At 36.7% G+C, this 24,931-nt stretch overlaps 1 protein-coding gene and 1 long non-coding RNA gene across 22 annotated transcripts in view; one reads left to right on the top strand and one right to left on the bottom strand.

Moving 5' to 3' along the window:
- DPH6 (diphthamine biosynthesis 6) overlaps nucleotides 1-8,167 on the bottom strand; it is a 188,378-nt gene extending 180,211 nt beyond the window's left edge. The window contains exons 1-3 of the mRNA XM_088167211.1: nucleotides 7,903-8,167; nucleotides 3,454-3,548; nucleotides 1,064-1,257 (exon numbers count right to left, since the gene is read on the bottom strand). Of these exons, the coding sequence (XP_088023337.1) occupies nucleotides 1,064-1,257; nucleotides 3,454-3,548; nucleotides 7,903-7,925 (312 nt within the window). The 5' untranslated portion in view covers nucleotides 7,926-8,167. The remainder of the gene's footprint in view (nucleotides 1-1,063; nucleotides 1,258-3,453; nucleotides 3,549-7,902) is intronic.
- Nucleotides 7,312-24,931, top strand: part of LOC106861509 (uncharacterized) — a 228,744-nt gene continuing 211,124 nt past the window's right edge. For 17 of the 21 annotated variants that reach the window (XR_015804530.1, XR_015804519.1, XR_015804525.1 and 14 more), the window contains exons 1-3: nucleotides 7,312-7,434; nucleotides 18,817-18,877; nucleotides 20,022-20,134. This is a non-coding gene — a long non-coding RNA (uncharacterized LOC106861509). The remainder of the gene's footprint in view (nucleotides 7,435-18,816; nucleotides 18,878-20,021; nucleotides 20,135-24,931) is intronic. The other 4 variants (XR_015804531.1, XR_015804528.1, XR_015804512.1 and 1 more) reach the window with 1 other exon arrangement.

Below are 24,931 nucleotides of genomic sequence, written 5' to 3'. Positions count from 1 at the left end.
ATTTTTTTTTTAATTGAATACAGAATAAAGGCTGAAGTATTTAGGTCAATTCTCATTTTAATGAAGGAAAGCAAGTTAGAAAATATTCAATACCTGACATGAAGACTACAAACACCTTTATCTGAAGTTTCATTAAGCAGTCTATACCAGCTTGATCAATAAAATCACATATTTACTTCTTTTAAAATAGCAATTATGATTTTCTGAACATTGTATTGGCTTTAGTACTGAGCACTGCAGTAATCAACACAATTAGCTGGAATGGACACAGCATGTTCACTCAAACACTGTGGAAAACCTCTAGAGTCAACAGGAGGTTTTCTATTTTTTTCAATGAGATCTGATTTAATATTGGAAGAAATAAAGTAATATATGAAAGATTTTGAAAAAGAACAGAGAATAAATTTTAAGTGGTTTAGAAAGTGGGCTCATCATCTCTCTTTCATTGATTTTATAGCTAAAAAGGATCGATATATGTTATTACGACTATGTCATATATTAGAATATAATCACAGGGATACCAGAATCAAAACTATCATTGTAAAACATTCTGTAATACTTGGAGAATGATCTGCAATATACAAACAAATAACAGATTCTGGTTTACACATCATAAGTGTACTCAAATGGAAATGTCTAGACATTACTTTCTACACAGTGATAAATGCACAAAATCCAAAAGATCTCTTATTACAGTAATCAAGCGATACATTTTTACAAGTGCAAAATAACCTAAATATTCTATTTATAGATGATTGTCACAATTAAGTTTTTTGCTGTACATGCCAAGCGCCAGTTACAGGTGTTTTCATTAAATAGGAAAAAGGTTTTGGCTTGAAATGAGGATTAACAAGTGTGATTTACATTGGGAGAACAGGAATATAGTTATGCTGTATATTTACAGTGCAAGGAAGAAGTAAGGAATAGAAATAAAACCTGTAAAAGTGTTTCGTTTTTTCTTAAAGCTTTCCTTAAAAGCCTAAGTGTATCATGTACTTAAATTTGTAAATGAGTTAAGCCATATAATTATCCCCAACTATGTAATTGTTTTTGATCAGCATACCTTAACAAGCTTCATGAGCTGGTAAAGGTCTTCAACCTCATCTTCCGGGCATGCAGTATACACTCTTCCAGTATTGACACTGGTACCTTTTATAAAACCACGATAGAGTGGCAAACCCAATGCATCAGCATATAGGTCAATGGCATGGTGTCCTACTGTCTGATACATATAGCTGTCCAATTCATCAGTCTGCCCTGCCACAATTAAGAAACAACCATATTAGGTAAATTGTTGCAACAATTACAATACTACAAAGCACTGAGAAAATCTAAATGTTAATATTTTTCAGTTCACAAACAGATGTTTGGTGACAACACCACTATAAACATGGAAAGAAAAAAAATAGATTTCTCCACCCAACAGACGTATGGAGGGGAAGACATCTGTCACAAACATGCTGCTTATTTGCAAATTGTGGTATCTTTTCTTCTTCTTGCTTAATCCAAAAAATCTCCTATCAGTCCAATTCTGCTTCTATTCACATTGTAATTTTTACAGGAACAGAGGTCAGAGGCACAAACTCAGATGTATTTCAACATACTCAGATCAAGAGTATGTTTTGCACTGAAAAACTGAGAATAAGTTTTTCAAAATTTACAGAAACTTTACTGTTAAAATTGTTATCATGGTCATCATGAAAGGAGACTATCTCTGGATAGGTAGAATAAAAGTAGACCACTATAATGTTTTGACATTGTTTAATAAACAAAAAGCTATTTCCTTAACCATGAGAAAAAATTAACCACATTTTCTTACAAGCAGCTTGTAGCTAGCAGATAAAAGCAGCTAAAATGCAGATATCACAAATCAGAATTACATCCCAAACTATAAAATAAACCATGTTTTCAGATAGTATTTCAAACAGATTGATAAAATAATAAATCATTATTGGTGAAATTGCCACTTTATTACAAGTTTCACTACTTTAATGCTAATTGGTAACTCTGGTCCTTCTCTGAATTTACATAGAGACATCAAGCATTTCTGCTGTCTACCTGTATAGCACATCTTGCAAAGAAAAAAGTCTGACCAAAAAAACTAATCTGTGATGCAAGAATTAGGTCAGTCATCTTTGATGCCACACAACAGATATGGTTCTGCACAAATCCAAATCCCTAATCACAACTAACCAACCTAGACCAGAAGAGTAGATTTAAAGAAAAATTCAGTGATTTCAACACAGATGAACGTGACAAGGTCTTTAAATGGTATTCAGCTTAGAATACACAGTTTCTTTATTAATTGAGACTCTCCAGGCAACAGTAGTACAAGATAAAATAAAAAGAATGGCATAGAATCCACTATTGCCTGAAGCACCTCAATTAACTTTCTATAAAATTTCCAACTACACACTTAAAGAGAGCATTTTATGATTTTAATGACAATATTCTACATTTCTGATGTGGATAAATTAGTTTGAAGACAACATATTTCAACAAGATTAGCAATTATTATGTCCTAGCTACCCAGAAAATAAATTTTTCCTATAATCTCCGAGCATTTGCCAGTTCTGCCCATGACTCATTTGTGATGGCAGCTCCCTTTTTGCTCCCCTTTCTGTGTATCCTCCTACTATACAGTTACCAAATACCATACTTAATTGCTTAACATATGTTGAACAGTGAACCTAGTTAACATACTTTAGCATTCTCCCCTCCCAACTAGAAACAACTCACTTGCTTTTCCAGTCTCACTTTAATTTGTGCTTTAGCCCAATATACAAATACTTAGCTCACCCTCTCCCCTCACCACTGACTACCTGAGTTTCTCCCTTCCTTTTTCACAGAAACAAAGTGCAGCCCATAAGGAACTGATCAAAAAATTATTCCAACCTAAAAGGAAGGAAAAATGTAGGAAAAATACATGCATCAAGTTCCTCAATGCAGTTCACAGATGCTGGGTTAGAATAATGGAGAAAGATGCACAAAGAAATGGAAAGAGATGGATGAGCAGCAGCACAATGGCACATTTTCGGCAGCTGGAATGGTTTACAGCATTTAGTTTAGAACCAGTTTAGAGCATTTCTAGAAGAACAGTGCTAGTTTTGGTTGATGACATCACGTATCACCTTTTAGCATTTGTGCTACTGAACTCACATAACCCCTTCGTTTACCACCAGGATATCAATATTCTCATTTTCAAATTGTGTAAGCTTTTTTTTTAACTGATCTTATCTTCTTGTGGGCTGTTTTTTTCTCTTAAAGGAAAAACACACTCAATACATCTCCATAGCATTTTCTTTTTCCTACCTCTTCTAAGTTTCTGTATTGGCCTTCAATATGCAAAACTAGATAAAAACATATAAAGGAACTTAATTCAGGCATGGTTGTGATTCTGTTGTTTCTAATGTATTTTTTAACAATTTCCTGTAAGAAATGTGGCCTTCATACCTGTATTTTCAGCAGGTCTTAAATTGGCTAGAGCAACAATCTGATGCCCAGCAGCAACACACTGCATCATATTATAGCAACTGTCCTTCCCACCACTGCAAAAGAAAATAGTGGCAATTAAAAGTACAAATAAAAGTTTTAGCCCCTTATAACTTTTGACTAATTGTTCAAAAATAAGTATTATCAGAGCTGTTTATAAAGTTTTGAAATATGAAGAGCTTTAGAATAGAAACAGTAGAAAAAGAATTATTTCATGATACATTTACTACATAGGTATAGTGCCTAAATACAGTAACCATCCGTAAAGCACATAACCAGTTTTGTATCTTACTATTAATCTGAGAGGTTACATGAAGAAGAGCCACTGACACTGGAATCTCTTCAAAGACTGTATTTTACTCCAGAGACAAATTACTCTATACTCATTACTAGTTAACTTGGATCAAAAACCCAAAATCTGCTCCAGTGAGCTGCCAGGATTAGTAATCCTTTTAAATTAGGTCTGTGATGTAGAGGTGATGCCTAGGGACACATTTCAGTGGTGGACTTGGCAGTGTTAGGTTAATGGCTGGACTCAATATTGTAAAGGTCTTCTCCAACCTCATGGAACCGATGTTAGGAATAACGTTTCTCCTTCATGGGATATGTTGCCCACATTTTGAACATACTTCCCATTCTCAAAAACTTTAATTATTACAGGCAGCAGTTTCAGTTGACACTGTATTGAACATATTAATTTTTTACTGCATTTAACTACAAATAGAAGTAATTTTAAAATATGTAAAAGCAAACATAACCATATCCTCGTTTTGAGGCCAAGAGATGATACTCCAACACAGAGGATACAATTAATTTTGATATTCACTCAGGACCTACAGGAGCCTTTTCCACTATCAAAGAGGAAAAATCGTGTTCTCTTGATGTAACTGAAAAAGTGTCTCTATGGATTTTAATCAATATAAAAAGAAATATTAAAATATACAATAAGAGTGCTCTAGAACACACTGCTTAAAAGATCCATGTTCAGGCTCATGGCCTTCAAAGTACAGCTGCAGCTGGAGATTCTATGCAGCTTCTTTAAAAGCCAAGGCACAGATCCATGGCAGCAACTGCAACAGAGATCTATATAAGCCCTGTAAAACTGCATTTTGTTCTAGAATCACTGAGGCATGCACAGGAGAACATATAGTACAAGCAGGCCTTGCTACAAGACCATTGTGTTCCTTGTGGTCACACTATCACTATTTCTACCTGAAAGGGAGTTGGAGCAAGGTGAGGCTTGGCCTTTTCTCCCAGAAAACAAGCAAAGAACAAGAGGAAATGGCCCCAAGCTGCACCAGGGGAGGTTCAAGCTGGACGTCAGGAAGAATTTCACACATTTGAATGGGCTGCCCAGGGAGGTGGTGCAGTATCACCCCTGGAGATGTTCAAGAAATGACTGACATGGCACATGACTGGACTTGCTATAATTGACAAATGGTAATGGGTCAAATGAGGGACTTGATAATCTTGGAGGTCTTTTCCAAACAAAATTATTCTGCGATTTTGAAACAAACTTCTTCAGAATTTTCAACATTAAGCTCCCCCTTTCATCTAGCTCTCTACGCAAGAGCTTGGAAGTGCCCTACAGGAATGTAACCCTTTAGCTATTCCACTCAATTTCTGCTTTTCCACTCAATTTCCTGCTTTTATCTATGCAAAAATTTTGTATGCTGCCTTTAATTTTCTGTGTAACTCAAACCTGAAGTAGAAAAAGTGTAAAATATGGCATCCTTTTGTACTTAACAGATTTTCATAAATCAGTTGCTTCTGTTTCCATGCTAAAAAGTAAATATGATAGATTCCTACTTTGAGGCTCCATCTCTACTTAACATTCTTCTAATGCATACTGGCAGCTTTCTTCTAACCTATATATAGACACGAAAAGAATTAAAAAATAATACATTCATTAATTTTGGACACCATCCTTGATAGCTTAAAAACTATAGTATTCACTTCATAATTTGAACTCCCAGGCTTAACAGAGTCATGAGATAAAGACTCTTTTCTTTCTGAATGAGTTTATACTAAGAAACAAAAGTCTTCCACTAGTTCTGATTTCAGCTACAAACACTTCAGAAAAATAATTGTATGACAATAGATAATTGCCCATGCTGTTTACAACATTTTCATATTTTAAAAAATTGAAACAAAAAATTAAAATGTCACTGGAATAAATCCATTAATCTTTTCCATTAATTTATATGTATGTGTATATATATATATATATACATACATTATATATATAAAATAAGACATTTTAAGATGCATATTGCCCTAAAAACAGTATCAAGAAACAAATGAAATGGTGCCCATCTACAAGACTTTCCAAATTAAACATAGAACACAGTATGGTTAGGGCCAATGAAACCAGACAGCCCATGCTAAGGGAGGAAGGTGGACTCAGCACAGTCCACAGAAGAGAGATGAAGGCAAGTACTGAGATAGCCTGGGGGGACCCCGCTCAATCCCCAGCATAGAAAAGAAATCTCAAGGCCTTTTTGTAGAAAGCTCTGAAGGGAGGCCAGCCAGGGTTCTGCAAGTATGTTAACGGGCAGGCTTATAAACAAAATACCAGAAGAAAAAAACCTGGGTAACCATGAAGATATGAACCTATAAAAGACTTCTGAGCAAAATTCCTTTCTACAGACAAGTATAACCACCTACTCTTAAGAAAATTCTAGAATTTTAAAGAGTCGAAAAACATCATATTTCAGGTTGAAGACTGGCTTTAAAATGTCTATGATTTAGCACAAAACAAAATGCAGGGTTTACCCCATAAATACCACCTTAAAACAAGACTATCAACTTTTAGTGTGGCCAACATTCTGCAAGAAAAAAAAACAGGTTAAAGTAGTTTCATACATAATCCTGACCTTTGCAAAAGTAAGAAGCATTTTTCAAATACTTTTTTCCCCTCTGATCTTCGGCTAGCTCTGTTACAAAGACTTCAGACACTTTGATGTCTCTTTAAAACTCTTCTTAAAACTATTACTGAAACTAAATCCATCCTTGTAAAATAGGCCATTAAAATAGCAATTGTGTTAGAAACCTGTTTATAGGACTTTATTCCATCCTGCCTTTTAACACATTCCTCTGCTTAGAGAATAACAAAGTAAATAATGCTGAAAGACAAAGTCTTATCTATAAAATAAAATAAAATAAAATAAAAAATTGTAGTTGATTTTCCCTACACCTTATTTGAGCAAATCTTGAAAAACAGACAACATTTCCTGTATTTTCTCTTCTGCATGATGTTTGGAATTATTTCAATTGTGGCCAAACCCCAATTTCAACAAGGCTTGATATTAGACATTCCCTGAAAGAATTTAATATATTAAATGTTTAGGCTCAAGTAAATAGCTACTGAACTCAAAAATAAAAATACACAACTCACATCTGCACAATTCTTTTCCATTTAGAGGTCTCCTAGCTTGTTCTTTTTTTATTAACTATTGTTTCTTTAGGAAAAGCACATACATGTCCTTATTAGAAAATGTCAATTTCCAAAAAACCCAACATTTACAAGAACTGCAGAAATTAACAAAGAAACTTACAAAAAACTTAAGGGGAAGGGGGAGGATGGCAAACACAGTAACCCCTAACACAGCTGTGTCCAACTCCAACGATTTGGACGAGCTAGCTTCATCATTTTAAAACTGGCAAAATTTAATCTCCCGCAAAAGACATACTACAGAAATCTGTCGTTAGGAGTTGAGGAAATCTATCCTGAAAGAGCTTAAGACATTTAGAAAGCAAAAGCGCCCGGATATTGAACTGCGAATGAGCACCCCCTTTCCAGAGCAGGACACGCGGGCCACGCTCCGCGCCCCCGGCGAGGGCGCTGCCGCCGGCCCGGGAGGCTCCGGCTCTCGCCGCGCTGCGGACGGAAGAACCCAGGAGACCGGGATAGCCGACAGCAAGCGATCGGGCGAAATAACTGTAGGTGTCGGTTTTTTGTTTTGGTTTGGGTTTTTTTTTTTTGGGGGGGGGGGGGGGGGGTTGGTTGGTTGACTGTGGGGGTCATTTTTGGGTTTTTTTTCTTGTTGAAATTTAGCAAGACACCGGCTATTCTTGAATCCTGCAGTATCACGGGAAGGACCAGAGGAGAAACTGTCCCAGTCTCTCCCCGTGCGCAGGCAGGGACCGGCCCGCCGCGGCACTCGGAGGCGGCCGGCCCATGGAACACAGGCAGAGCCGGCAGCCGGCTGCGAGCGAGTCGCCAGGAGAGGGAAAGCGGGCAGCAGGAAACGCATGGGCGGGCAGGCCGGGCGGAAAGGGCCGGGCGGCTCTCCCGGGTGGCGCGGGGTGGAGCGCGACCCCCGGGCGGGCAGGGCTTCCCCCCGCGCGCTCTCTGCGCCTGCGAGCCGCCCCTCGCTCGCTCACATAGGCGCTCCGTCAGCGCGTTACCTGATCAAAGCCACTACTCTCATGTTGCTCGCAGGCCGGGGGCGGTAACACTGACAGGGAGGTGGGTGACAGCCGGCAAGCGCAGCGGGAAAGGAGCCCGGTCGTACAGCCACGCTGTGCTGCGCACGCCGCCGGCTCCTCCGTTGCTACCGCTACCGCTTTGCCGCCTCCCCTCGCCGGGCCCTCCTCCCGGGGCAGGCCGGCAGACTGCCTGCGCACACCGAGGCTGGGCGAGCCGCCGGTCCCCGTGCCCGCAGAGGCGCGCTGCCTCCGCCGCGGCGCTGCGCTCCGGCCGGGGCGGCACAGCCCGGGCGCGGCCCGGGGCGGGCGGGAGGAGGGCGCGGCGGCGGAGGCAGAGCGCCGGGCGCCTATGGAGGGCAGGGCGGCAGCGCCGGCAGGCCCGGCCGGCCGTGTGAGCGCATCACCCTCCTGCCACTTCCCAGAGCCTGCCTGTTGACTTCTGTCCTTCTGCGAAGAGCCACGGACCTGCTCCAAGCGACTGCTGTCTGGGGAACAGGGTTGACCGAGGGATGCCACCTTCTCCCCATAGGATGCTATGGGGAGACTGCAGGGCATGGTCGCAACTGGCCCGCGGCCCGGGGCAGGGAGGCCGGCAGGGCTCGCTGGGAGGGCAGGAGTTGCTGCGGGGCACCAGTGATTGTGGCAGCGAAGAGGGAGGAACAGCAGAGCTGACCTGGCTGCCTCGCTGCTCTTTGCTCGCAGGCGAGCGCAAAATGTCCATCCGCATCCTCGGGTTCTGCTGCTGCAAACCAAAAATCTGATCTCCTCATCTCATCCCTGTTTTGGGCCAATTTTCTGAGCAATCCTGCCATGAGGCATGACATGACATGACATGACATGACATGACATGACATGACAGACACCTATGTAGGTTTGCAGGTTAAGTCAAAAGCTTACTCAGGTGCCCGGTCTTTTGACACCTGACACACAAGTTTATTTCTCTCCATGTCACAGAAGAAAAGTGTGGGTTTGTTCTCTCGAAGAAACTTTATTGCTAGACTAGCTAGGAGTCCTGTAGCAGCAGATAAAGCCATTGCTGTTGGTTTTGCGGTGGGGTTTCAAGCAGCAATCTAAGGGCCCGCCAGTCTCCAGGCGGGACTTGTGTGACTGAAATGGGGCAAGAAGCCGCTGGAGCGTGGTTGGTTGCCCACCCTGGCTGGAGCCTGGTGTGCAGGGTCAGTGGGACCAGCACAGTGGCTCAGGGTGAGCCTTGGGGCTGCCTGCCACCTGCAGTGACCAGGAAGGCCCGTTCATGGTTCTTGCTGCATTTAGTTGCAGCAAACCATGCAGATACCACTCACAGAAGGCTTTGTCCATCCAGGCTGGGATTAATGCTTTATGTACTGTGAGTGCTAAATTACCAGTCCCCTCTAACATATTATACAATACTATATAACAATCTATACCACTCAGGCCTTATATCAGTTCCTTACCCATAGGCCACTGAGTATGAAGTTTGCAGGAAGAGATAAGATGGAAAAAATTATTCTAAAAAAAAGCATTTTGTTTTAACCATAAATGTACCAAAATAAATGCGTAGCAAGAATAGTATGTAAAGGGTTTTTCATATACAGCTCATGAAACAGCTTGAAAAAACGCTTACTTTTTTTTTAAGATTATTTTAGCATATGATTTATACAGTAAAATAGGAGTGAATAATTGTGGGCAGATATGAAGGTGATGATACCATCCTAAATATACTTTTGGAAAGTTAAGGAATGATAATTGGTGTAAAACTTATTTGTTGTGAAGACATAGTAAACAAAGCATCGACTTTTCCACATTGGAATAATTGCAAAAAACATACTTAAAAAAAAAAATCTTCAGTTCATGCTTTGACCATCACAGGCCAGCATTGTAAGACAGAATATTTGATTTGCCTTGGAATTGCTTACAGGGCACTTGAGTTTCTTACTGTTTATTGATGATGACATAATGTGTAAATCTTTGAAAGCTTTTTCTGCTTTCAAAACATCCTAGGTGATCCAAAAGAGGGTGTCTTAGATGTGAAATTCTGATGAAACCGCAGGAATTTTTTAGGTTTGGGGGCTTCCTTTCTTAGCTCATAAAGGTAATGGAGATCTGAACTAGAAGAGAGATTTTAGCAGAGATTACTGAAATGAATGAACCAATACTGTGTAGTACATAACTAGTAGAAAATAACCAGACCTCCGAGGAACTGTAAAAACGGCAGAACAAAGTTACTTGATAAATTGTCCAGAAAATAAAAAAAGAGGAAGGTGATTTTGTGATACATCATCCCTATATTTTCTGGGTTTGAATGATATATGTTTATTTTTTTATTATCACCAAAAAAAAAAACCAGCTAGTATTTGTGAACACTTAGAAGATGCTTATTTGCAATACTTAGCAATGATACATGGAAAGTAAAAATCATGTACATAAATTATTCTACTGCTTTGTAAAATAGGCCATATAAACTGTAGCTGTAACCAGACAGCTTTAAAAAAAATATTCAGAGACTTGTAAAAATCTTTTCTAAGCATTATTAGAAGAGATCTGCAAAGAGAGTAATTCTAAAGTCCTGCATTTTCAAAAAGGTCTGTTATTATTAATCTCTTGTTAATAGAATGTAGCTGGGCTTTGGGCGGATGGTTCTATTGCATTCAGTTTTACAGCTTCCAAAAGAACCAAATTTCCACTTACAAGTCAGATTTGTTTGAAGTAGAAATTAAATACAGTACTGTAGGGCCAAGGTCTGCTTCATTTACTATAGTGCAACTGGAATTTTTTGCTTCTACTTGATGATGACATAAGTAGTTATTTGCACAAATAAAAAAGTGGAATTTGGGTCCCAGAATTTGTGAAGTGTATCAAAATTGAATTAACAAAGTGGAGTTTCAAGACAAATTTGCATTTTACCCAAAAGGATGCTTTTTTCAAATTATGTGGAATATATTCTATGAGAAAATCTGTTGCCTTTCATTCACCTAATGGAGTAGCTCTTGTGTAGTGTCACTGCTCTTAAAAAGTCCTGCCATATGACAGTGGATAAAAGGTAGTGCACCTTCTCTCAAACTGCTTGCCCCAAAAGACATTCTGCTGTACTGCCACAGCAGCTCAAACAATAAAATCTACCAAAGCTGCCTTTCATCTTGAGGGAGTACTGGCTAGTTTGTACAGAAGGCCTGCAATGGCTCAGTGTTTCTTTTTCACCCTTTTCTGCCTAGAAAGTTGAAAATAATGATAATGAATTAGTATAACTGGAGAAACCTGTCAGAGGATTGAAAAAAGCAATGCAGTATCCCTAATGATCTGGAATAGTTAATTAAGTTCTCTTACAAATGAGTTCCAAAAATAACTTACTTTCAGTAAGTTATTCTGAGAAACAGTCATTTTAGCATACCTGAGCTTCAGTGCCTCTTAGCAAAGGGCCAATTATCTGGTGATTGGCAGTTAAAGGTGGACTAATGAAGTTCTTAATTAAAAGATTTCCTATTATAATCACCAGTAAGTAACAGAATACTGCATATATAAAGCAGATATAACGTTAGAAGAATATTTCCATTTTGAAACAAAGATTTTGAAAATTGTCTCCACCTTTGCTTACCAGATCCAGACCAGGAATGTTAGAGTTTTCACGGGTGCAGCTGGCAGTATGCCATATTGGCCTTTATTAGGGTATCTTGCTCTGATTCTCCTACAGTCAGAGGTGTTTTCCTCATTTAACAGGTGGTAGAATTTTCTGCCGCTCTTAATACCCAAAGCTCTCTATATAATACAGAAAAATAGTTTGAGATTTTACAGGAGAATATGTTGGACTTTTGACTAAGAAACAGGCTGCAGAATTCCTTTAGCTGCCTGTCATTGACAGCTTCCCTGAATTTTCACTTACTTCACAGTAAACAGGATATTTTCAATTTCTCCATTAGATAAACTAGAGTTATATTTTGAGAAAAAAATTCTGGTTTGCCAACATGAGATGCATTGACATACTACTAAAATCTGAATAAAAGAGATTTCTTTTCAACATCTCTCCCCATTCAGATGTACAAAGACTCCAGGTCCTACTGTCTGCATTTCTACAGCTCGATAGATGTAGAGTGTTGCTCTGAATGCAGCATAACCACGCTAACAGTTCATGATGCCCTGGATAAAACAACTTGTTAAGATTAGCTCAAGCACCTTGTCACACTGATCATCTCTTTTTAGACCAAAATAGGCGTACATTGACATAAAGTTGATCTCCAGCTACTCACACAGATATGGCCCTAGTGGTCAGCACTGTATATGAAGAATAACTTCTTTGGCCTGTCATCTCCTTGCTCTTAAGTGCTCCATATAAACCCTACTACATGTATATACAGCTAATCCTCTCGTTCTTAGTTCTGGTCAGGCAGGGCTTGTCATTTTCATAGGTAGTTTGAATTCTTTCTGCAGAAATGTGAAATTCAGCAACTTTATTTTTTCCTCTATATAGAACTTCTTAGGACTCTCAGACTGGTGTTCATTGACCACTATGACAGAAACAGAATTTAGCCTAAGGTAGCATTATATAGGTTCTTGACTAATAAGTAATTGCCCTTATATGATTTCAGTTTTTCTAAGCTTTTGGTGAACTTCATTCACCATTCTTCAGAGAGTAAAAAGTATAACATTAACCTTCTAAGGTCATGCCTCTGTCAAAATGACCAGTGTTCCCATCAGGCACTAGTGCAAGTGACTAAATTAATATTCACTGACAGATGAAAGTTTTTTCACTTGCCTAGATGAGTTTTCAGTGTTCAAAATTTTTACTCTATTAGTAAAAGAACTAGCATTAATTGCCACCAAGAGACACTGTTGTGTGACTGACAAAATCATTATTTAACCTTTTTTCTGTTCAGCATAGTCCATGTAAATGTTTTTTCTTCTCCATGTGAAGTCTTCAAGTACTTTCAGGACAAAAAAAGATGTCTGAGCACCTCCAGGTCACTAGAAAACCTGTAGTAATAAAGGAGTTTCTGTTCTACATATTTTGATTGCAATTAAAAATTTAAGTGGGGATGCTATATTTACAGGTTTAAAGAACTTTTATATTCTCCTCACTTTTTCTCCCTTATTAAAAAAATATGGGGTTTAGAAATAAAGATTTCAAATTTTGGTAGAAATTTCAAATAAAAAAAATGTGAGCTAATCTAATGATACATAGGAAAAAGTATAAATCAGACATGAGTTTATTGTAAAGAAGTACATGCACAAGATTCAAAACCAAGTCTCTGTTATCTAACATGAGATATTTCCTATGAAGCTGTATTAACTGCCAACGAAGGCTGAAGACAGAAATTGTGGAGTGTTTTGCATGTTGGAGACTATTAACCATTCTAGAGAGGAAGATAGAGACTAGGCTCAATAATCCTTAAAATGTGTTCATCATCCAAATAATTTGAATCTAAAACTATAGGATTTAATTTATTGGGAGTTAGCCATCTATTGGCTGCAAAACACCCAGAAAAAATAAAAGTGGTCATGGATAATAATCCATGAGAACAGAGAGAAATTAGCTATTTAGTTAATGACATTAAGCTACAGTATCTTCTTCATCATCATGAGCTCTAAAGCACTTGGATCTTGTAGGCAGGAATGTGGGATATTTTCACAGACACAGAAATTTAGAGAAACATCTTTCAGTGAAAAAAATTAGAAAATTGAACTGTTGCAATGAAAATCTAAAAAGGAACTATCGTCTCTTATTGTAGTGGTATATAATTTGAGATGATTCCTCACTTACTGAGTGGTTCTGCAGTTCATCATTGATTAAAACATTTGAGTAGGTTAAAGCTGGTGAAGTTTCAGGGGAATAAGCAAACAGCAAGTTTTTTGGCCCATTTGTTTCATAGCATAAATCCTCCTGTACCATAAAATACTTATAACAGAGCTGTTAGTAATAAAAAGGACAATTTTCTTTTCATTCCACTGTTCCTATTTATTTTATTTTTCAGTAAAAATAACATTAATAACTTTAGCAATCAAATCAGTTTTAATGTGTCACATTTAATACTCTTCATCTCACAGTTATATTTTTCAAGAGAGAATTAATCTAGTAAATGTGGAGCTGTTTTGACCTAATTAGCAAAGTAGTGAGTTTAATTTTGAGTGATACAGAGAAAGCATTTCATTGCTGAAAAGAAGCAACAAATCAGTTTTACTTTCCAATGTCTTGTTGAACTATATGACATCATGTGTAGTATAAACCACTTGACATAATCTGCCTCTGATTTTGAGTCCTGAAGGAAGGGTGGCTGACAGTGAGTGCCCTTTGAAATAACATTGAAGCTTCAGCTCCCATGTCAACATCATGCTCTAATCAGTGCAGTCTTTTTTGTCACAGGGTCTTCCACCTTATAATTGACCCTGACATATGCTATTCACTCTACCCCTTGGCTTTGGACATATAATTCCTGTCATGGTCAATTATTAGGTGATAGAGCCTGCAACCACAGGGACCATTGCTTAAAATCATCCTACACAGTAAGCCCTGAAGTGACCAAATTCACATCTAACTGGAGGGGTAGAGGGGATCTAGTCTTTGATAAAACTAATATTCTTTTCACTTCTGTATAGAAAAATGTCAATTTTCATCATCCTATAAGTTACTGAGACAAATGGTGACAGTGCTATTTCTGAAACAGGTTAAGGAAAAGTACAAAAGCCTTTACCAAACTCAACGCACTCTGAAATGAGGAAATTGTCTGTATGAGCATACAGTATGCATAAAAATTAGATTACACTACATTTGAAAGGCAGATGAGAGTTTAAGAGTGACAAGTGGGCAAACGCTAAAAATAAGGGCATGTTACTTCCTTTCCAACACTGCTTTGTCTGTATGCTTTCTTTGATGTTGTTTAAGCTTTGAAGTAAAGAAATACTTTTCAAGAATCTGAAGGTACTTCTGATAGCTATATTGATAAGGACTGGTTTTGAACAAAAATATCTCTTCTGGTTTTCCCACTGGTTCGCCTGAGAAATTTCACAATGACAGAAACCAGGACACCTGCTCTCTGGTCTTCATATGAGCATTATGATTTTCAAAACCAAACAGTTTTGTAGTCATTGTATTTCTGTAGTAATGTTAAAAAAATTATTACAACTTCAGGAATATGAGCTGAGATGAGCAAAAGTTTACCATCCATCTGCAAAGATGGGAAGCAGATTTGTAAACTGCTGGTTCACTTCACAGATTCTCTGTCCATAGTCAACTCTGCCACTAACCTGGAAGACTCTCCCTGGTTTTTGCAGTGTGAACATAAATTTCAATTTGCTAGGTGCCATTGCCTGATAATTTGGGTTTGGGTTTTTTGGTTGTGAGGTTTGGGCTTCTGTTTTTTTTTGTTTTTTTTTTTTTTTTTTAATTTGAAGGGAATTTTAATGATGTATAGTCTTTTCAAGTCACAAATTTTTGTCTACAGGAATTTTCAACTGGTTTGTTTTGCTGCTGACAATTTACTTAATTCTCTTATATGTAAGAACACAGCTCAGAAATAATCCATAAAAGACCTTTGCATATCTGCTGACTTTTGCAGGTAATCCAAGATAAAATATTCTGAAAGATGTGATTTGGTGATATCTTCATTGCGTTTCTTAGCCTGAATAGACAAAGCTCTAATTAACATTCATACAATTATCTAAGTCTTTAAAATCCCATCTGTCTTAATGATGTATACATAGCATAACAAGCCCAATAAATACCAAGTACATACAATGCAAATGCTTTTAATTTAAACTAGAACACTACTTCCTGAAGCTGTTGTACATATTCTGTGGTTCAATTGTATGGCTCTCATAAGACTTGAAAACCTTCCTCCTGAAGTACACAGTCCTGCATATATTTGAGAGCTCTTAGTTCAGCAACTGCTCTTAATGTGTGCAATATCCAAGCAAGTAAACTTTGGAAATGACTGATTTATCTACATATGAGTTACCTGGTGTGTAACCCGGCTCAGGTGTTTGCAAGACAAAAACTAACTTTGATTGAACATATGAATTGATGCAAATACTAAATTTCCACACCTTCAGAATTAAAAAAAAAACACCCAAAAGTGCTGTTCCTAACATGCATTCTTTTATCTACCCTGCACGTATCACGTGATATTCTAAACATTATTTCATAGCAGAGTTAATTCAGCTTTCAGCAGTGTGCAGTCTGTGAAGCAAGGAGAATAACTCCTGGCTGCTTTATGGTTTGAAGCATGATTGAATATACTAACAGGGCTCCATGAAGTACTCATTTCAATATATGTAATGTATTTTTAAAATATTTCATCTCTGTACAGGTCTCATCCTCTCAAGAAGTGGAGCATCTCTATTACACTTAAGAAGCCAAGGCAATAGAGCCCAAAAATACTGAGACAGCACCAGTGATCTGAATCTTGGAATTTTATTCTCTGGTCAATAACTTGTTGATCATTGCTCAGTCATTCCTGCTGCTTCAGTTGCTCTTTGTTTCGGTTTCTCTATATGTAAAGTGACATAGCTATACCTTACAGAGTATTTTGAGAACTATGGGAGTTTACAACTGAGTAAGTTACAAAATATCATTTAGTAAGTATTTTAAGAAGTCTTTTCATAAACCTTTTAACTCAGTTTCTCTAAAAATCATTCTTATAATTTAGATTATGGCAATTAAGGGAAATACTTTTTGTCTGATGAGTGAGATAATTTATAGTTGTGTAAATTTATAAGATTAGCTTATTTTCAATGTTTATATGCAGGTTCTTCTGGGAAAGTATTCAGAGACATCACAAGCAGTATTTAAATCTCACCACGGCAACTGATTTTTCTATGCTCTATCAAACAACATATTTGCAAAACTGCCAGATGGGGAGAGAAACTGCAGTGAGAAAATAATGGTGAGGTTTGTAATACAGGAAAAAAGGATCAGACATTAGGATACATGATTTTAATAGCACGAGGAACTTTAAACATTTAACAAACTTCTTAAATAGAAGCTTTTCATTGATCTCTCTTCTGCAAGGATAGCAAAAAGAAAAGGTGAAAGAAAATCATACAGCTAAAGCTGACACAAACCCTAACCAAACACAATTAATGAGGAGTATAAAAATGGTAAATATTTGAATGATAAATCTTGTGGCAGTATGGGAGGCAGAAGGTTACTATAAGCTTTGCATTAAAGATTTCTAATAGGGTATATCCAGTCTCTTCTCCTTCCATTATGGATACGATTGGTAAAAAACAGCTTTGAAAAATCTGATTCTCCTGGGCTCTAATGTATACTGCAGCATTAAAAGCAAACATTTAAAGATAGAGAACTTGTGAAACCTCAGTGCATTTTTTAACCCATTTCCAGGCAGCATTAGATCAACAGCAGAAATAATTGCTGTCAGTTTGTACTTTTTGACCAATAATTCTCTGTATTTTCTGCAAGAAACTTGAGTGATGCAAATGACCTTATTTTTACAGCATGCTTTTATTAAATAGTTTATTATTTTGGCAGACTAATAAAGATTTTGGTATTTGCTTTTATTTGCAATAATATTACCATGACATAAAAAAGGATTTTATGTTCTTTTTGAGGAACAAGGAGGATAAAAGTGTTGATGGATAGTGCAACTAAGGCATCAGCAATGAGCTGGAAATGAGACACATAAATATGAAAGCAGAGCTAAGAAAATAGAACTGCACCCTTGGCCTTTCTTAAAAGAACATGCACATGCCATGGTTCATTCATACAGTTACAGAAACTCCTTTTGTTTTCAGTGAGTCAGTGAAAATATGCAAAAACTAAAATATTACCAAGATTCTCAGTTGTTTGGCATATTTCTGTAGTTAATGTAGTTGTGAAATGTTTTTAAACATTTAGGGAAATGACTGTTGATGATGATTTTTTAGAAAACATGTATTTTCTTTGAAGTATAAATTTGTCCTTTTTTCTAGCTATGTCTTAGACAAAGGTGATGAAGCAATATTGGTGTTCAGTTTTCTCTTTTTTCCCCTTCAAACAGACCTAATTCTTTAAAGATCAAAGAGCTGAGACCTCATAGCCAGATTAGACAATCACACCAAGGTTTTAAAAACAAAATTATCAGTCCAGTAATAATAATAAAAAAAGCCTAGATAACATATAAAAGAATTAATCTTATTTTATATTGGATGGGGAGTTTGGTTTCAGATTGAAAAAACTGTGACGATAGTATTCACTCTGCAGTAATATGAGCTCCTTGACAACGGGTGGTGTTAGATGCAAGGGGTATTCAGCAATAAGAAATGCATTGCTTCAAACAAATAATTGGATATGCCTTAGAAACAATACTTCCTTGATTGAGGGTACTTAAGATTTGAATTTTGCTTATAGCCACCCCTCAAAAAGACAATCAAAGCAGAAAAATATGAACAGAACAAATACCACATGAAAAATAGCTAAATAGGCAAACAAAACTTTCCCTCACTGGAATTTTGTTTGTTCCATTTGCCTTTTCTAAAAGGCAGCCAGTAAATAGGAATCATGAAGTATGAGTTTCTTAGAAGAATAAATCTAGCAATTAATTATATGTCAAGGCTTAAGAATCAAAAAACTGCTTATGCCCATTGCCAGTCATTCACTCCCTGTCAGTAGTAGTTCACATCTTTCCTGGGATGGCATCCAACCACAGTGGCATCTAAAATATAGCAGGCTATATTGTTACAGTTGGAGGTGAAATTGAAAGTTGCACCAAACAGAAGTGACAAATTCACATTGCTCAGTGTTGCCTAGCAATAAGAGATGAGTTTATTATGAACACTTGACTCTATATCCATCGCAAGGAGGCTTTGTATTCACACCAAAATGCCACTAGTCTTACAGGCAAAAGGGGCAAAAATAGGGTGGGCAGAAGGAGGGAACAGTCACAGTAGTTGTAAGTACGTTCTGCATCTCAAAATTTCTCTCTTTCTCAGGGGAGCAGCTCAGGAAGGAAAAGGCAGAGCCTGCCTCCAGCTGAACTCTGACATTGGCCAGGTAGCTTGTTACGAACCTTAATCGTCCTTTTGAAGGCCCTTAGTAGTGCTGTTTCATTAGTAATGGCTTGTAGTTCAGACACTGAAAATCAAATCTTTACTGAACATTCCCAAGAACTGCTCAGTAGTTGTTTTCATTGTGCAGACCTGTCCATTTTCTTCTGCTCTATTTTCTTTTTTTTTCTTTTTTTTTTTCTTTTTTCTTTTTTCTTTTTTTTTTTTTAAGGGGAAGGGACAAGTCGTCAGGGAACTTTTCCCTCTTCAGACATCTTGCTGCTTTATTTTTTTGACCACTTTTTATATGGAAGAACATTTATTCATTGAACCTTGTCTCTCAAGGTATTAATTACCTAACTATTCACATAAATGCGTTTTTGTTTTTTTTTTAAAGCATTTAGGTATCCTTGAAGACCTTACTGGATACCCACCCACTTATTTAGGCACATAATCAATTTAAAAAATCAGCGCAATCGTTTCTATTACCCCCCCCCAATAACTGATCTGTTTCTGTGTTTTTATGCCATCTGCATTTTTGACAACTGAATATTTTTGACAGCATGGTCCATTGTGCCCAAGTTCACATCATTTTTTTTTTCTCTCTTTTTTAAAAACATCATATGACTACATATGTAATAAGAAAATGGGTTATATCACACATTTTGCTTTACAGATTTGGGTTCACAGTGGATTTTTTGAACTGACAAAAATTGTACAAGAAGTATGTCTATTATAAGAGTTCCTTTATTGTATAAATATGATAGATTCATGAAATGCTATGTAAATACATTGGAATTACAAAACAATTGTGGTTTTAAGAAGACGTAGAAACAAATAAGTATGAAATTTAGTGATTATATTGTTTAGGTAACATAGAATAAAATATAGATTAAAAATGCTCTCTTTTGTGAAAAGTTTAATTAAAAATGCTAATGCAGAATTATCTCCTTAGCTTATATGTTCATCTAGCCAAATTAACTGAATCTGAAAATTTGAGAGTATAATTTTTATATTTTGTGTGCAAAATCAACTATTGTCTCCAATTGTGACTTCAGAAGTAAGCTTTGAAGGTACAAAATTGAGGTACTTACGTTTTGTAAATGTTTTTGTAAAAACCTTTAGTAACTTTAGTCCTTTCTTTATTTCAGATTCAACGTGTTACAAACAAACATATTCCACCTGTTACAACAATCTGGCATATTACTTCCTTGATACGTGATGATACAATACCTCTCAGGTTTGCTGAGTAGCAAAGAGAAATGTAAGCAAATGAAAAGGTTTTCCACTTTCACAGTTTTTTTCTGCTTGAGGTTCTGTTTGTCTGAGAACCGTATGAATAGAAGCCATATTTTATAGTATTTCTTTAACCTCTGCCATCTGGTGTAGGTTAGTTTTTCCACTGCCAACATATCCTAGAGGCCCCAGTACCAAAATGTTTAATTTCTAAGTAAACATTTGGACTTTATAAATCCAGTTTAAAAAATAGAGCATTATTTTTTTAAACTTTATACTACATTTGCCACTACTGATGACATTAATAAGCACACAGACAGGTATATGGGTTTAAAGGCTTCTGTAGCCGACCTCTGGAGATGCCAGGTCACCTGACATCTTTAATCACTGAGTCACGCTTAGTTATCAGGAAGAGAATATTGAATATTCCCTACTGACCTAAAGCCTGAAGTTGCCTCAAGGGATTTGCACCACCATAGCCAAAACTTTCCAAATCAAGTATGGTTTCAGGAAAATAATACTCACCCATGCCAAACTTATTTAACTTCAATTTTTTTTTTAATTTAAACCAAAGTTATTTTACTGCAACAAGAGAGGATTGTTGCTACAAAAGAATTTAGGCAAGTAACTAACCACTTAAGAAAACCAAAGAATGTAATAACCATATCTCTAGCAACTTCTTTATGTCTGAGGAAGAAAAGAAACCACAAAAATTATGTGCCAGAATTCTATTATTAAGAAGATAAAGTCTTTTTTAAACTTATAAAAGTGTAGCGTTTTGCTTTGTACTAGGCAAATGATCAGATTTCAGTTCGAAAAAATAAGAGTGCTATTGATTATCCCCAGTTGATCTTTAGTCTGCTGAATTCATCTTAATCAATATTCTTCTGAGGCAGACAGTCACCAGGTAAAAGACAACTGGATGATACGGGTGCACAGATTATAGAGGAGAATGTTTAAAGCTGTGTATAGGCAAGTTCTGAAGGGTTAAGAAAATATAAATAACTACTATCTTGTTACTTAATTTTGAATTAGGGAAAGTTCTAAAAATGTGTAAAAATATTAGGAATTTCCACTTTTTTACATGCCCACCTGATTAAATTTTTAAGTGTGTGTTTTTCCCTAAATTCTAAAATATCAAGGATAGCTTGGTTTGCCACCTTCTCCTGATGCACTTCCTAATCCTGAGGAGTATTCAGAAACATGTTTTTGGTGTAAAATGAATTTTTAATGAAAATTCAGGAAAGGTCTTTACTTAATGTTCATTGAGTTTCAAATGAAACAAGTCTTAAAGAACAAAAGTAAATTAATTAACAAGTGACTCTTTTTTGGGTACTGAGCTTTTGTGCAAAAGTTATGCCCATTTAAATTAATTAATTTGGAATTTGATTAGTTTAATCAGTACAATTTGGTAATGAAGATTCGTGGTATTTGTTGAATTTAAATTATAATTATCCTGAGGATGATTCTTCTTGCAGGACAGTATGGATGAAGGGATGAGGTATCACCTTTCAGCCAATCTGGGATGTGAAATACTGTGTTACTTTGCAAGACCGCTAATTGCATTTATTTTATTATGCTGAGTTACAAACAGCAGCATCTGGGGAATGAACGTCCTCTCTCTGCCACAGGGATAGCGACTTCTGCCCGGATGGACAACTGGTTAAATCGTCTCAGTATGAATCACCAGAGCAGATAAATCAATGCCCACACTGTGATCTGTTTAGTCATCAGCAAAACTTGTTTGGTTTAATTTAGTAATTTTCTAATTCTGGCTTGCTTTGAGACCATTTACTTTTTTTCATTGTGCTTCTTAAACCTTCTTGCATTGGAGTGGCCAGCTTAGACATGTCCTGAAATATTTACCTCAGTATTTATTTGTAGCCATTGATTAGCCTGCAAACCAGTGATCACATTTGTCTTGTGCCTGGACTTACCTTGTCCCTTCAGCACCTCTTACCAGTCAGCTCATTCTCTTCACTTTTGGCTCTCACTGAACTCTACCCTGGATGTTCTGTGCTTGGCTAGGCATTTTAAGAGTGGATGGATTTAGCCTTAAGAAAGAAACCAAACCATCTTTTTATCTTCCCTTTTCTGCCACAGTCTTCCCCATAAATCTTTGGTCAATATAAGTGAATTTTTCAAAGGACTGGAGATCACAGTATTCATGCAGGTTTTGTCAACATAAACACCTGTGTGAGAAGGAAAAAAATCAAAGTCAGAGCTCCAGCAAGGAAAAGACTATAGTTGGTAGTTATATTTGGCCATTCAGTAAACATGCAGCACAGCCTACCACAACACTTGCTTTTTATCATGTCAGTAGTAAAAATATATAGGAGGAATCTGGGAGCAATTTTCATTAAATTTTATCATTTGTCACTTCTTTCTTAAAGTGGATATAGAATTGGTCCTAACTCATAATCTCCCCCAGAACAAATGAGAGGGGAGGAACCTTAGACTAAATTCCAGCACACAGACTGAACTGATACCCAGCTTCTGAGGGACAGGTTCTGGGCTCTGGCTTTTTTCTCTGTATTTCCTACTTAATAGCAACCTTCTTTTTTTTTCACTAACATAAGTCCAATTCAGATTTGTCTGCAGCTGGTCTGCCTGCCAAATGTGGCAGGACTTAGAGCTTAGCGTTTCACGTGGCAGCCCCTTGCCATGTTGATTACTCTGTGATGCCATTGTGAGGCTTTAGATGGTTTTGACATGATTGCACTGTAATCAGTCCAATAAGGAAGAAACACATGTTTAAATTCTCTATACAAGTGAATGTACCTACAGATTCAAAATGGTGGTGAAATATGTGGATTTTTATCAGGTGTAAATTAGTTTCGTGGTTTAGATTATGTTTGCTGAGTACCCAAATTCTGCCCCAACAATTACCAGGGGGTTTTCTTTATGTGATATGCATATAGCATGTATATATTGCCTGTTTTTATTAGCCAAGATGCATGGAGAAAAAGAAGAGCTACTCTTAATATTATACATAACATATATCCATCCAGGAACAATGAATAACAAACAGTCTCTGGAACTTGGCAGAAGTTTAATTCAAGGGCCATCATAGACTTTGCATAGTTTTGTTTATTGTGTAATTAGTAGTCAAATAACGTTCAGAAATTGAAAGTGTATTTTTCTATAATACACATTTTCAAGCAGGTTTCTTGGCATGCATTTTGTTTGTACTGTGCTTGAAGTTGTTTATGGCATTAGTGGTTAGTGTGTTTGTGCATGTTTGCATTCTGTCTGTTTATGAAGTATTTCACTGGTACCCTTACACAGCATGTGGTCGGTTGAAGATTATTTTTGATAGTGTGTGTAGTCATGCATTTTGGTGAAAGACTTTAAAGTGAGATGGGTTAAACCCTGGTTATCTGCAGTTATGTAAAGACAGAGTTATAGGTTGTACATCTTCACAGAACTTAGATACAAATATACTGCATCATTTCAAAGATGAAAGAGTAAGTTGGTGCCAATTTATCCAACAATCATGGCAATTTGAGTTGCATAAAGATAGGCCAATTCTATTAATAACTGGAACATTTGTGTATTTTTTTATCATAGATGTCAAAAATAATTAACAGATGACTCATTATATTATAATAATAACATGTGTGTAACTAATTTTTGAAATTAACTACGGAAGTAAAAACAAACCTCCAACAGGCATAATTTAAATCAATTCAGTCTCTAATTGACAGCTAAGTATAGGCAATACTTTCAGGACCCAGACACAGGGCTGTGAAATTAATCTCTGAGTTCTACTGGGCTTAAAATGTTAGTTGATACTTTTCATGGTCTTTTGAAAATATGGGTTGCTCAGCATGTATCTGATGACATTACAGGAATATTACTTGCAGAAAATGCAGATGCTGAGCAGCTCTAGACACTTACAGAAATCAGTTATTTAAAGATTTTTTGAACATTTCAGAATAAAATGTTGTGGCTTTATTTAGATGCCTAACTTCAATTTTAAGAGCATTATTCTTCCTGTGAATCTTGAAACTTAAAGGAAACAGAGCTTACCAATAACTAATTCTTATGAAAATTCCACTTATAAGTACTATTTCATTACTATTGTTAATAAAGTTCCTCGCAGGAGGAAACTCCATTGTATCAGCTCTGATTTTCTTTCTTTTGGGACAATTTACATTTTTTCACTGTACTTCTTAAACCTTCTTCTATTGGAGTGGAGAATTTTTTTCATAGCTTTGTCTCCCCACTAGAGTAATATTAGACAATTTTCTAACAGTTCTTTTACATTTCTCAAGTGTGCATTTATGAGAACTTAAAAAACATTTCATTAAGTTTGTCTGTCTTTGAATAAGAGAATAAAATTAATGTATATCATTGAATATCATTTATGTTGTGCACAGTTTTTATCTGCTTTCTGTACATAAAATGTTATATAGCAGTGTCATCTATAACACCATGCTGTGCTGCACAACTCTAGTTACTTTTTATGTATAGTTCTGTAACATACAATGAGACCTTTGTTTAAGAATAACTGTTTACGGGACTGCAAGTGAATTCAAAAGATGATAGGTAAAGGTGGAATTCAGACCCTCTTGGTTCTCTTCCTCCTTATAACATGCCACAACTGTGTTTTTCATGAGAAGTCTAAATTCGAGCCACAGAAAATAACATTTCTATTCCTCAAGACATAGAAGCCATTCATACAGAAATGAGAAGCAAAATGTGTACAGAAATAAACTTTAAATCTTATGAGAGTAGCAGCAGGTTCATAGTGTCTGGAAGAAAAAAAGCGATGAAAGGAAGCCAAGCCTGACAAACTGAATTGTGGCTCATGTGAATGTTG

The sequence above is a fragment of the Sturnus vulgaris genome, chromosome 6, assembly GCF_052056855.1.
Source record: "Sturnus vulgaris isolate bStuVul1 chromosome 6, bStuVul1.hap1, whole genome shotgun sequence".
NCBI classification, from domain to species: domain Eukaryota; kingdom Metazoa; phylum Chordata; class Aves; order Passeriformes; family Sturnidae; genus Sturnus; species Sturnus vulgaris.
This window is presented reverse-complemented; position numbering and strand designations above follow the sequence as displayed.